This window comes from Myripristis murdjan, chromosome 15 (assembly GCF_902150065.1).
Source record: "Myripristis murdjan chromosome 15, fMyrMur1.1, whole genome shotgun sequence".
Lineage (NCBI taxonomy): Eukaryota > Metazoa > Chordata > Actinopteri > Holocentriformes > Holocentridae > Myripristis > Myripristis murdjan.
In genome coordinates this window covers 22,275,778-22,288,992 of record NC_043994.1, presented here as the reverse complement: position 1 = coordinate 22,288,992, position 13,215 = coordinate 22,275,778, and the positions used below count along the sequence as shown (strand labels likewise).

General features: G+C 42.3%; 1 protein-coding gene across 1 annotated transcript; it reads left to right on the top strand.

The window, feature by feature from the left end:
- Positions 1-674: 674 nt before the first annotated feature.
- zc3h6 (zinc finger CCCH-type containing 6) lies at positions 675-10,610 on the top strand. The gene is made up of 12 exons (XM_030070768.1): positions 675-1,122; positions 3,736-3,973; positions 4,154-4,276; positions 4,667-4,916; positions 5,110-5,252; positions 5,555-5,683; positions 5,807-5,921; positions 6,055-6,164; positions 6,268-6,500; positions 6,597-7,012; positions 7,156-7,344; positions 7,459-10,610. Exons 1-12 carry the CDS (start codon positions 1,037-1,039, stop codon positions 8,961-8,963), a joined length of 3,537 nt encoding a protein of 1,178 aa, XP_029926628.1. The 5' UTR covers positions 675-1,036; the 3' UTR covers positions 8,964-10,610.
- Positions 10,611-13,215: the final 2,605 nt, after the last annotated feature.

Below are 13,215 nucleotides of genomic sequence, written 5' to 3'. Positions count from 1 at the left end.
ATGATAAAATTAACATGAACGCATCACCAATTGTTTCTTCGAAGACCAAAAAATATATTTAAAAAAATACATATATGAGTAAAATATGTAAAAGATAAAATAATAAAGGTTTAGCAATTGCGACTGTTTAATCATCATTGATAACATAAAAAATGTAGGTTATATCATGACATATCAAAACAAACATTAAAGGCAATGTACTGCTCAGGTAAACAAGTCTTTGAGGCTTTCATTTGAAGAGCCACAGCGACATCTGGCGGCCAAAACCTGAACTGCTTTGAAAACTGTAAAAGCGAGCGCGTGCACGCGAGTGTACGTTACGAAAGGGGGGGAAATCATCGAGAGATATTTTGGAAATACAAATAAGGGATTCAAAAATGTCTCCGGTGTGAAGATGTTGAAAAAAAAAAACTACACAATAAATACGTGTTGCGTGGTTTCATGGTCTCAAACAATAACGTTCACAAAGAACAAACCGTGAACGTCTCATGCGCTTCATTGTTGCAGATGTTGGCAATAAGTGACAGCTCTTGGAGCCAATCGGCATCGCGTTTTACTTTCATGGGCGTTACCCGATACCATGTTGGACCAATTGCTGGTGAGATTTCGCTGTATTCATGTTAGATAGATCCTGATAGGGCGATATATACGTGGACGAATACATTAGTGGGGAATGTTCTACAGACCTCAGAAGCCATTTTGAGATGATGTCCCTGTTGAGAAACCCTAGGAAGATGCTGAAATCAACGAAAATGGTTACATTTCTGTCTGTTTCTCCCTCCGTCTCCTCTATTTCACCATGGCAGCTGTCAACCGACGGGACATTAGCAAAGCGGGGTATCAAGCTGTGCTCACTGAGTTAAAACGTCACTGAAATGAAAGAGGAGAGTGTCTGTTTACTGTCTCTGTCGAGACATGTAACACCGTGAGTTTTTTCCAGTCTGAAATCTTCCAGCATCTCTCACAACCCAACGTCTCCTTGAGTGATTGAGTAATTCACTCTTGTACCGGAGAAGGGAGGCAGATCCGTTTTCCAATGGCTTCTGTGAGCCTTGTTTCCAGTCCCCCAGCCCCTGTTCTTGACAAAAACATGACAGACTCTGAGCTTGCAGGGGATGAAAGGTCGAGTAACAATCTTATGCAATTCTTAATACGCTCATCTGTGCGTTTCAGTGCTGTGGGTCTGCTTGTGTTATTGTTTTCCTTCTTTCTTTTTTTTTCTTTTTTTCTTTTTTGAAATCATGAATTGCAGGGCAGAAACATTTCCAGGGTTTTCCCCCTCCACATATATTTGCATGCCTTTTGGTGCAATGGAGTAACGCTGTCCAGATTAGCCTAGATATCCCATCACCGTGTCGATAAGACTCATTCATGATCATTTCCATGCAACATAGGAGACCTCATCGTTTGTGTTGTTGTGGTACTGGGGGTGATTTCTTGGCTTCGTTGTTGCCATCTGCAGGAGGCTATGCAGATGACTATAATGTAGTAATGCCACGCCCATCCTTGCTCTTTACTCCCCCCTATCGGGCACCTTGTGGTACTGGTCACTCAGGGGTTGAGATTAATTTGCTTCTGCTGGGCTTTGAGCTTCAAGTAAAGGCCATGCCTGTGCCCTTGTGATGAGTCCGCTACAGGGATGGGAAATTATGTGCCACGGATGACTGAGATCCTGCACGCTTCATCCTGTGCCGGCTGATTAGCTGATCACCTTCCACCAGACTGGAGGAACTAATCACCTTGTGTGGTGTTTGGTTGGGATAAAAATGTGCTGTCTTTGCCCTCCATGGCACATTATTTCCTATCCCTGGTTTACAGCCTCCATGCCGCACTCTGGTCACCCTGACACCCTTGTTGTATCTTTCTTACAGTAGCAGGCAGCTGGTTATAAATGTGAGAAATGGGTCTGCATATGCCAAAATGAAAAATCACTTAATTATTCCTATGAGGACATCTAGTATGATACTGGGATCCAGTGGGAAGTTTATTGTGTGTATTGTGGTTTATGGATTTTTGGATGGATGTGCCATTGCTGGAAAGCTCCCATTCATTTAATATTCCAGTATTGACATGACTTTGTTGGTACATTTTTAGAGTATCCACATAAAAAAACATTATATAGGTATGAACGTTGATGTGATGTGTTTTGATTATCAGTGTGATGTCAAAATAGACGTTTGGTTTTATGGACAAGAAGTTAAAGGTAGAATATCTTTGAGATGGCAAATAGTTTATCGTGAATCTTGCAAAGTGCTGCTTAGCTGGACAAATTTAGAGAGCGCAGTGGCTGGGTCACAGGTTCAAGAGATAGCCAGTCTGTGAGACAGACGTGGAACTACGGGAGGGGGAATTTTCCCATTTCATGGCGTTTTGTGTTTCACTATGATACCTGCCCCATATTTTTTTAACAGCAGCTGTCATTACATTTTATGAAGAGAATACCGACCTTGAAAGGGCAATTTATTCAACTGTCATACTTTGACAGGAACTGATTTTACATGGACTATTGTGTCCGAGGACAAAATTTCAAGGGTATACCTTTGCATGAAATAATTTGTTGTAATTTATCTTACAGCTCCTTTGAACTGCCCATGTGTTATTATCTGTGTGGATTCCTGTTTTAAATATTTGAGTCACACCTATCCTGGGCATAATTTTAATCATTTTAAACTTGTTCTGACTGCTGTGAACATGCCTTTATATGCCTCTAACCTTCATGCTTCACTTTTGTAATCAGCTAACAACCCACCAAACTGTTTCATGGATATACCCCCGTCCCTATTTAAAATTTGAGAATTCACAAAAGCAGCCAGTCTTTTAAGTATTCACCTGCCTCCATCAGCTCCTCAGCAGACGCTGTGGCATGGAGCGGTTATGGCATCTGCAACAAACTCTTTCAAAGAAAACTCCACTTCCTCAGGGATTTTGATTGCAATGTTCCTGAATGTAATGATCCCATAATCATTTAAATAACAGATATTTGTGTTTATTACCAGTAATTGCAGTGTACCCTAGCCTCCAGTACAAAAATTCCCTGGACACGAAATCAAACATTTAGTCCACTTTTGTAAGAATTTCTTTGGCCAGGTCTTATGGGAACTGTAGTGCTCAGGTTTGTGAGCCAGATGGCTGTAAGGATGTTTCCTTACCTTTAAAGCTGGCCCAAAATATGCCTTTCTCATTGAAAAACAGTTTTGCTACTTAACTCAATGTAATCCTGACTGTACTATACTATACTGTAGTTCTTTGGTACATTATTATAGAGTCTGTTAAGGCCTATGACTTGGCAACATATTTTTGCCAAAATCCCCCTTCATCCCCCTCTTGCTACAAGGAAGAGTAAAGTAATTTAGTAACCCTGAAATCATTTTTAATAGCTAATAAAGTTTCACAGATTTTAGTCGAGTTGAATGTGAATTTAACTTAACTGCACATTGGTTCACAGAAAATAAAAGTTAAGCACAAGCACCTGATAGGCTTCAAGTATTAAGAAAACCGTCTTGTATAATTTTCCTTATTTTTTTCCTAAATGACAAGAAAATTGTCATAATTTTGTAATAATTTGATGCATATGTTCTTATAAAAGAATTGCAGCAGCTAACTCTGGGTTATTTTGGACACCAGTTATTTTACTCATGTGAAGAGAGACCATGTTAATAGCAACGGAAGCAGACATTCTTCATTCTTCACATTCAGATAGATAGATACTCACAGTTGCCTTTTTTTTTTTTAAAGAGAGGATGGCGAATTGGAAGATGGAGAAATAGATGATGAAGGGATTGGGATTGAAGAGGAAAACAAAGATGCTAAGGAGGTGAACGAAGACAAAGAAAAGGAGAAAGAGAAGGAAAAGGAGAGAGAGAAGGACAAAGGCAAAGAGAAAGAGGAGAAGACTCACAGGCACTCCAGGAAAAGATACAAAAAGACGAGAGAGAAGAGGAGGTCCAAAAGGAGGAGACGTGACAGACCGAAAGTAATCCTGGTTCTGTTATTTCACCTTGTTATTACAAGTTAATATGACTCACTGCTATTGTGACAGGGCATGCATGTGAACAATTTTAAACTAATTATAAATTGATGTTAATATTTTGATGAAGCACTTTTTCAGCCCTTATTCATGTGTTGGCCACTGTTCCCTGTGTCTTCCTCTCAGCACCACTCACCATCCAGCAGCTCCAGCTCTGACAGCTACGACTCTGACTACGACCGCCCAGAAAGGCCCAAAAGCAGGAAGAGCCAGGGATCCAGCCGAGAGCTGGATGGCCAGTCATCCCTGGTCAGTTTCTCACAGACATTTAATTTGATTTGATGAATTTCCTCTTGAAACAGGATGTCGGGCTGGGGCATAATGCGGTGGACGCCTCAGTCAAAAGTGTAAACCAGTGCGGAATCACTTAGGGAGAGAAATGCAATTTTATTTTATAGCAGGGGAGAAGGAGCGGCGGTCTTAAAAAATCTGCGATGCTTTATTGGTTGGAATTGTTATTAACATCTACTGGTTCAGCTTGACATCATCATTATAGATAGACTGTAAAACTAATGGGATTTTGATGTAAAAATGCAAGAAAATTTTTTTATCATCATTGTTAAACAGGTGTATGGCAAGAAAATGAGCTAAGAAAGTGAAAAAGTAATTGTTAATTTCATTGTGACTTAAATTTCACAGCATGGACGGGATTCCAAGGGTGGCCACAGCAATTCGCAGAAGTCTCCACAACACAAGAGTGGCGACTTTGACAAATACAGCGACTACAGTGATGACAAGTATGACTATGAAGGAGAGGAGGATGACTACACAGATGACATGTCAGAGTATCAGCAGTCGAAAGATTCGACCCCACCGTGTCAGGGCAAGGGACGCCACGCCAAGGAGCAGATGAAGAGAGCCAATATGAGGGGGATGCAGAAACAGCAGTGTATATATGCATTTTTTATGCATTCAGACTCTATTTTTTTTGTCTGACATGATTTTAGCAGTCATTTACCTTAACTAAAAATGTGACAAAAGTGATTAGAGGTGCCATAATACATTTAATGGATACAATGCACTAGGAAGACCAATGCTAACCTGAAGTTGACCACTTACACTGAAATGTTTTGTTTCTTCAGTTGGTCAGAGGGGGCGGGGCAGAGGGAGCGGACCTGGCAGAGGACGTGGGATGCTCAACAAGAACAAGAAACTAAAGGGCAAGAGCTGGGGCGGACGTGGACGAGGCCGGGGCGGAGACCAGGCCATGGAGGACATAACACCTGTAAGAGAGAATCATGACCTCCTTCACACAGTCAGAAGTATCAGTAAAGAGACAGTGGGACAAATGTGTATTTTTTTTGTTGTTTACTCAGTTATAATATGACATAGATTTCATATGAAAAACTACTGAGAACAAAAATCAAAAACTGATAGTTATTATTTATAAATCTTTCTTTGCATCAACATTGAAACAGTTTTTTCACCATTGCAGTGTGTAAGCTTTTGACTGCACTGTTTAATTTATACTGAGTATTAGTGCATTAAAACCAAAATCTTTGTTTTTTTTTCCCTTGTTGTCCACAGGAAGGAAAAAATTCTTCTGGTTTTCAGAAGAAACGCCCAATAATGAGCAAGGAGTTTATCAATCAACACACTGTTGAACACAATGGTAGATACATCTGCAAATACTTCCTTGAGGGTCGATGCATCAAGGTACCCCTAATCCATTTATGTTTCGTATTTTAATGTGAGCCTTTTAATCCTAAAATAAATACATAAATTAATTCCCCTTTTCATTCAAAAATGACCAATTGTCTCAATTTTGTCTCTCTACAGGGGGAACAGTGTAAGTTTGAACATGAGCTTGTTGTACCAGACAAGAAAAAGGAACTTTGTAAATTCTACCTCCAAGGATACTGCAGTAAAGGAGATAATTGCATTTATATGCACAATATCCTTCATTAAAGACAACTGAGTGCTTGTGCGAGTAGCTAATTGAATCATAGAATTAAATCATAATTAAATGGCGAAATGCCATCTCGATTTTGGTATGCCTATTACTTTTCCTTAACCTGTGACTGCACATGAATATCCCTGCAAGTTCTTTCATACAGGAGCCAAATGTTATCAGGGGGACAACTGCAAATTCTCCCACGAGGCTTTGACTGATGTGACAAAAGAGTTGCTTGATAAGGTAAGACGAAAGTGTTAGATTATGATTTCTATCGCCTGTACGCCACGTAATCTTGGCTCTAACATGAATAATCACCATATTCTGCTTTCTGACTCTTTTCCAGATAATAAACACCGAGGAGGAGAACGCCCATGAAGATGAATTGGAACTCGAGGACCTGAGGAAGCAGGGCATCTCCCCACTCCCAAAGCCACCTCCTGGTGTTGGTTTGCTGCCAACCCCTGGTCACAGCAGCCCTCCAGACGCAGCCTCTGCCCAAGCAGGGAAAAAGATCCCCTCTCTTTTTGAAATAAAGGTTCAGCCTACGGTAGACCTGGCACAAAAAATTGGTCTGAGGTAACTGAAATGATATGTGATTAAATTCTAATCAGTGTTAAGCATGTAGTTTAGCTTCAGCTTTATATTATCTGATTGCCCTGTGGTATTTTTCAGTGGATCCAGTTTCACTTCTGGAGCCCAGAGTCAGGGGGAAGGCACCAACCAATTCAGTGGAGGCTCAGAGGACACACAAAGTGGAACTATGATGCCCTCAGGCACCACTGCTCCCCCTGTTCCTCCCCCTGGGTCACCTGGTCCTATGGGTCACCCTACAGGACCACCCATGCCACAGAGTCCCCCAGGACAGCTCCCACCACATGGATTTCCAATGCCGCCCCCTCCCGGACAACCCCCACCCTTCCATGGGAACCGACCCAGTATGAACCCTCAGATGAACATGCAGAGGCCTCCATTCCCTCCTATGCCTGATTTACAGATGCTGCAGAGCCTTTTCCCATTTCCATCTTTAGGTCAGAACCCAGTAGAATTCTTCAGCAATTTCCTCAGAAACCAGGCAATGGGACAAGGAGGTGGGTATTACATTAATGTGCTGTGCATGTTAAATTACCAATATCCATCAGTCTTATTCCCCAGGGTCCCTTTAACTGTTTATTAAATTTACTGAATGACTATATCATTTGTCCTCTTATATTTCCATGTTTTCTCAATGTAGTAGACCCCAGCCTGGCCTTCATACAGAACCTCCAGCAGCAGATGGGTGCTGAGTCGCAGGTGCAGTCTTTACCACCAGCAGTGCAGAAAGCTCTCTTTTTACACCTGGCTCAGCAGCAGCAACAGCCCCAGACACAGGGGAGTGAGCCACAGAGAGTGGAGGGCCAGGATGATAACAGTGCAAGCAGAGGTGAGTGTCGAGGGGTGAAAAGGTGTTGACACACAAACTATACCTTGTAAGTGTGTGCTCTGACAAATATATTGGCACATGATTAATCTTAATTTTTTTTTTTTTTTTTAACAGATGAAACTACAAACTGGTACTCAAGCGATGAGGAGGATGGGAACTGTGTTTCATCTATCCTGAAATCTTTAAAGAAGCAGAATGAGATGCACCAGGGACAGCTTTCCCAGCCTCAGCCTGGCTCTGCACCTGCAGCGGTCGGTGACCCTCGACTCATGAAGGAGAGGGCTCCACCCAATGACCCACGCATGAAGACAGATCCACGCCAGCGACCTGCAGATGTGAAAAAGGATGCAGATGTAGCTGTGGATCCTCGGCTCACCAGGGACCCCAGAAAGGTAAGACCTGTGGATCCAAGCTCCTATCGCCAGCAAACCCACCCAGTTTCTCACAAGCCTCCCACTGGAGAGGATGATGAGGAAGGAGAGAGGGAGCTAAGGGACAGAGCTGCTCTTATCCCTCTGGATGCCAGCCCTGGTGTGGTGCTGCGGGACCCCCGTTGCCAGCTAAAGCAGTTCAGCCACATCCGGGTGGACATTTTACTCCAACGGCCAGCCTTTGCTCAAACAGTGGTTTGGGCCCCTGAGGACCTCATCCCCTCCTTGGTCCCCAAACAGGAACACTCCATCAATCTGCCCCTCCCACCGCTAATTGCTGACGCTCAGATGAACCGCACCAGTCTGCCTGACCATCCCCATGTCACCACCCCTCCACCCATGGACCCCCGCCTGGCAGCTGCCCGTCTGAAGGAAGGTGTGGGTCGAATACCCTCCAGGACTCTGGAGTCTCGATCCTCCACGGAAAGACCTCTAGATCCACGGCAGCATAAGGCTCTGGACCCCAGAATCAAACGAACAGGAAGTCTAGACTCTAAAGTGCTCACGCAGAAGGAGACCTCTTCGGGAGGAGTCGCTGACCCCAGGCTACAGAGAGCCAGCGCTGGCTCCTCCCCTCATACTGTTCGAAACAAGCCTGAACCTGAGAGGCTTCCTCCTTATGCCCCTCGCCTGGCTTCCTCTGGTGGTGGGCTGGAGAGTCCCACTACAATTCTGGGGGGTATCAGCCTTTATGATCCCCGTACTCAGACTGAGCAAGCTCAGAAGGACCAGACAGAGCCCCCTAAAAAGACAGGCATTTTGAAACACCCCAAGAAAGACAGTTCTCCACCATCATCACTCTCACCGACTCAGCGAAGAGGCTCATTAGAGGAGGCTAAAAGTGCAGACAGTGCCTCAGATAGCTCCCCCCATCAATCTCCAAGCACCACTACTCCCACAGTGCCTCCTGCCTCACCAATCAAACCCCCAGCAGTACATAACCTTCCCATCCAGGCACTGGCTGGGCTGATCCGACCCCAGTACACTGACCCTAGGCAGGCTAAACAAGGAGGACAAGGCAGCTCTGCAGGGCTGCAAGAGGAGGGAGAGGAAAAGAAGGAGCAGGAGAAGGAGGAAGCTGCAGAGGAGGAACCAGAACAGAAGGAACCTGAGGAGGAGGCAGATGACAGGACATTAAAGGATGTGTTCAAGACGTTTGATCCCACTGCCTCCCCTTTCTGTCAGTAAACACGCCAGAGTGGAACTATAAAAAAGTTGTATATAATTTGTACATTGATAAAAACATGTCTACGAATCTTTATTTAGCTTTACAGAAATCTATTTATTTCTGTATATAAAACTGTATATTAAATTAACCTCAGCAGAATTACATACTATCCAGCACATGACACATTTGTATCACTGCACACTGCTGTTGGATTGGCAGTACGGAGTTGCTGGATATATGCACAGACACAGTGTATAGTTCCTGTCAACATTATGATATTAATGCAGATATGTGTTTTGAAAGTGTTGAGCCCTTTGTTGTTATTTCCATAAATGTATAGTATGGACTAAAGAATTGCTAAATTTGAATGATCAAATAAGCTTTTCAGTGTGGCTTGACTCGGATGTTATTCACTAAACTCTGAGTCAGTTCCAGGCATTAACAAATCACTGATTTGATATTCAGAGAAATACTGCTTATTATATACATTGGAAAAATTAGAATTCCCTTGAGAATGTTGTATCAAAATATTTATTTGAAGACACTTTTTATTATGAGTTTTTTTGTGTTAATGCTCAGTTTTGTGATAACGGATTTCACGTGGTTTAAAGGAAGTTTTGAACATTTACATTTTTTACCTCACACCCCCTGATATGAGTTCATGATTTGTCAGCCTCTGACATACACTGCCCAGAAAATCAATAGAGAATTCCAGCAGTTACAGCTGTTACTGTATTCTTCACATTATTATTTAGGTATTATTAATGCTTGTCAGAAGGGCAACTTTCTGCATACGTTGATATTGCTAAAACAAAACAAAACTGTTTTGATTAGGTCCTGAAATGCCTATAACATTGGGAATAGCTTTTTTCCATTCAAATGATGCTACAATTCAAATTGCTTGTGGAATTGTTTCACTGCAGTTGTTTTTACCAGGCTCATTTCAAGTTCTCTGCTTATCTGACAAGGTTTTCTAACATTACTTTTTATTTTGATTTAGATTTTGTACATGGATTGTCATAAGGTGCACTGCATGTAAACAGCTGCAGTTAAGTCGTAAGGAGTTGTTATCTGACATTTTATTTTTTGTTGTTATATTTTCATTTGCTAAGACACACTGCTGGCAAGCATGTAATTAGCACTAATTAGTTTCCACTTGTCCAACTGCAAAACCTGAAACATGAAAATGGCTTCTTACACAGTCACATTGCCATAGTTGGTGTATGTGTTACAAGTATGACTTTTCAGGCTGTCTTCAATATTTGATTTGTTGGAGCGGTTTATTTTGGCAGGTGACTTGTCATACAGGGTAATGTGTGCTACAAAGGGTAAATGTTCTAGACCCACTAAGTTTAGATTTTGCGTAGACAGTTTGCTTCGTTTGGCCATTTTGGTGTTTGTCAAAGTGTGGTGCTACCCTTGTTTTTAAGAGAGGCTAAGCTATATACTTTTTTATTGTGCTCATAAGTCATATTTTAAATGCTTATTTCATGTATAAAGTGTGTTTTTGAATGTTGTAAATGATTATTTTATCCTTTATTTGTCATTACGGTGGTTATACAGTAGTTGCCAGATACTGTACAAGACATTTAATGAACTCTAATATGCCCATCACATTTTAGTGGCTTTATCAGTATCTTAAATAAAAAGAGATCAAATATCAAACATTTTATTTTGACGTTGAAGAAAAAAAAAAGGAATCCAGTGTCTTTTCATCTTGGTGTAAGTTGTGTTGCACACACAATGTCACATCTCAACTCATCCACCCCACTGAAATGTCTTTGAGCAAGACATTGAACTCCTACCAGCTCCAGGGCTGTTGTGTTGCTGGCCTTGTGCTCTAGTGTAGAGTTAACTTCCCTTAGTATCACATTATCACTATTATACAACATGAAAAACAGAAAATGTGATCTGTGTTAGGCTCTTTGTTTCTTGAGACATGGATAATGGTGCTTGTGTTCAGAAAGGGGAAGGAGGTCACTTGTAGCCCTCTTGTATGTGAATTGCTGGGGCGAGGCTGGGTGCTACAGGGCGGGATGAGGTCTTCCTGAGGCCGAGGTCATCAGTCTCTGGGTTGGACTTCTCCTGGGCTCGATGGATTTGGAGGTTTCTCTTCCACTGGAAACACAGGGCTGCAGCCTCTGCTCCATCTGAATTTGGCTCAGGCTGCCTCAAACCCTGGGGTAAGAAAAGAATTATACACTTTTAAAGGCTGAGGAGATGTTCCACAGAGCATCAAGTCACAGATTAATTGAATGTATAACCTATGAACAATGAAATCTCATGGTATTGCATATTTTGCTCGGTTTGCTGTGTTAAGAGTTACTGTAATGCAGGCGGTTTCTGCAGCATGGACTCCCCGCAAAACTGTCTGGAGCAGATTCTGTGCGTTCTTCACTAGGATCTCATCAGATGATTTGCACCCTGGTGTCACAGCATTGACACTGAAAAAATAGTAACAAGTCCCATTTTCTGTATTTTTTCTGACCAGTTTTAACACTATATTATTCACAATATAGCTTTGCAGCAGGTGATCAATGTCTGCATTATGCATTCTAACCTGGAGATGATGTTGAGCTGGTTGGTGATAGTGAGAATTTGTTCAACCACAAGGGAAAGCTCCACTGTACACTGTTTATCCAGGCTATGGTTGGCAATGACTCTGATGAACTGTGTTACTGACTGGCAGCTTGAGATCACTTCTTTGGCGGTGCTGACAAATGCCTCTTTATTCTGAGAAAGACACAATCAAGTTAAAGTTCTACTTAAGATGACTGAGCATACAAAGATGACTCTTTAAGACGGTACCGATCATACAGCACAGTGACATCTAGTGGTCGGTACCGGTATTGGGCCTTTCTTCCTCAGGTATTGAGTCATGTAGTATATCTTGTCGGCCATGTTCCTGGTCACCTGCACAATGCAGTTGTCAGTGGGATCCCAGCTATCAGTTTCTTGCTTTAGAAACAGGGAGGTGTAGGTGAGGGAGGAGGCCTCTTTGCATGCAGCAGACGTAGCACCATCCTACAGAGAGGGATGAGAAAGGGGTTTATTAACAAGTATAATTGATGCAATACTTGTAACTGTAACATTTGATCAACTATGAGATACCTACATATTTTTCGAGGGCAGGTTCATATGTAACCACTGCTGGTATGGTTATGTTTGATTCTACTCCATGTGTCTCTTCTGTATGGCTTTTCTGCAGGGATATCAGTGTTGCGATAGGAGGAAATTCATCTTCTTTCAAGTTAGAGGGGATTGTAGTTGACTCCTCTTTATCTTTGGGTGCTCTGCCCTGTAGACCAGACTTGATGCGCTCCTTAGCATCATGGTGAATTCCATCTACCTTACTGATCTCTTCTACCACATAGTGAGCTTTGGCTGACCAGCACTGGATCTGAACATCCAGACTGAGGGTGTCACAAATGCAGTGAGTCTCCACCCTAAGCCTGGCTCTGCTTATAATATCAGAGATCTGAAAAGACAGGTGGTCATTAATAGACCTCAGGTTAGAACGGGCACGTGGGTCCCGCACGTAGTTTAAGCAGTCCTCAACACATTTGGTTGCATATCTGACATTTTCAAAAAGTATTTGTGCAGCATTTTCAAATTTTTGCTCCGCATCTTCTGTCCTCTCCTCCCGGAAGTGTTCAGCTGCCAAATTAGCAATGCTGACAATATTTTCAGTTGCAGTGACATAGTCTTTGGTTGTTTTGCTTAAATGACTAGATAGCACTTTTATTTTAATCAAAATATTTCTTTGAAAGACTTCTGATTTTGCGAGTTGCAGAACACTTGGCGTTATGCTAAGATCCTCGGCAACCCAAAGATAGGCGTCAGTGAGTGTTTTTAGTTCATCCTGGAATTCTTTTAGTTGCTTGACCTTGTAGGCACTTTTACAGTTTAGACTGGTTAGCCTGGTTGCCTCTTGGATTCGCAGCGAGTTTTCAGACAAAGCTGATAACCGTTTTTGAGGGCTCACTTGGCTCAATGCACTTGATGTGCCCAAAATATTATCCACAGAACTGAACAAAATCTGAATAGACAAAGCCCAGAGAATACAAGGCCCCTCTATTTGATCGACTTCACCTTCCAGTGTTCTGGAGACTTCTGCCAAATGCCTTGTATTGTTCTGTGCTTTATTCAACTTGTTGTGTAACATTGTAAAACTTTCTTGATTGTCACTTTGTGTGGTAAAATCAGACAATGTCAAGAGCTGGACCATATCAGCACACAAAGTCATTACTTCACCGAGTTGCTGTGCAACAG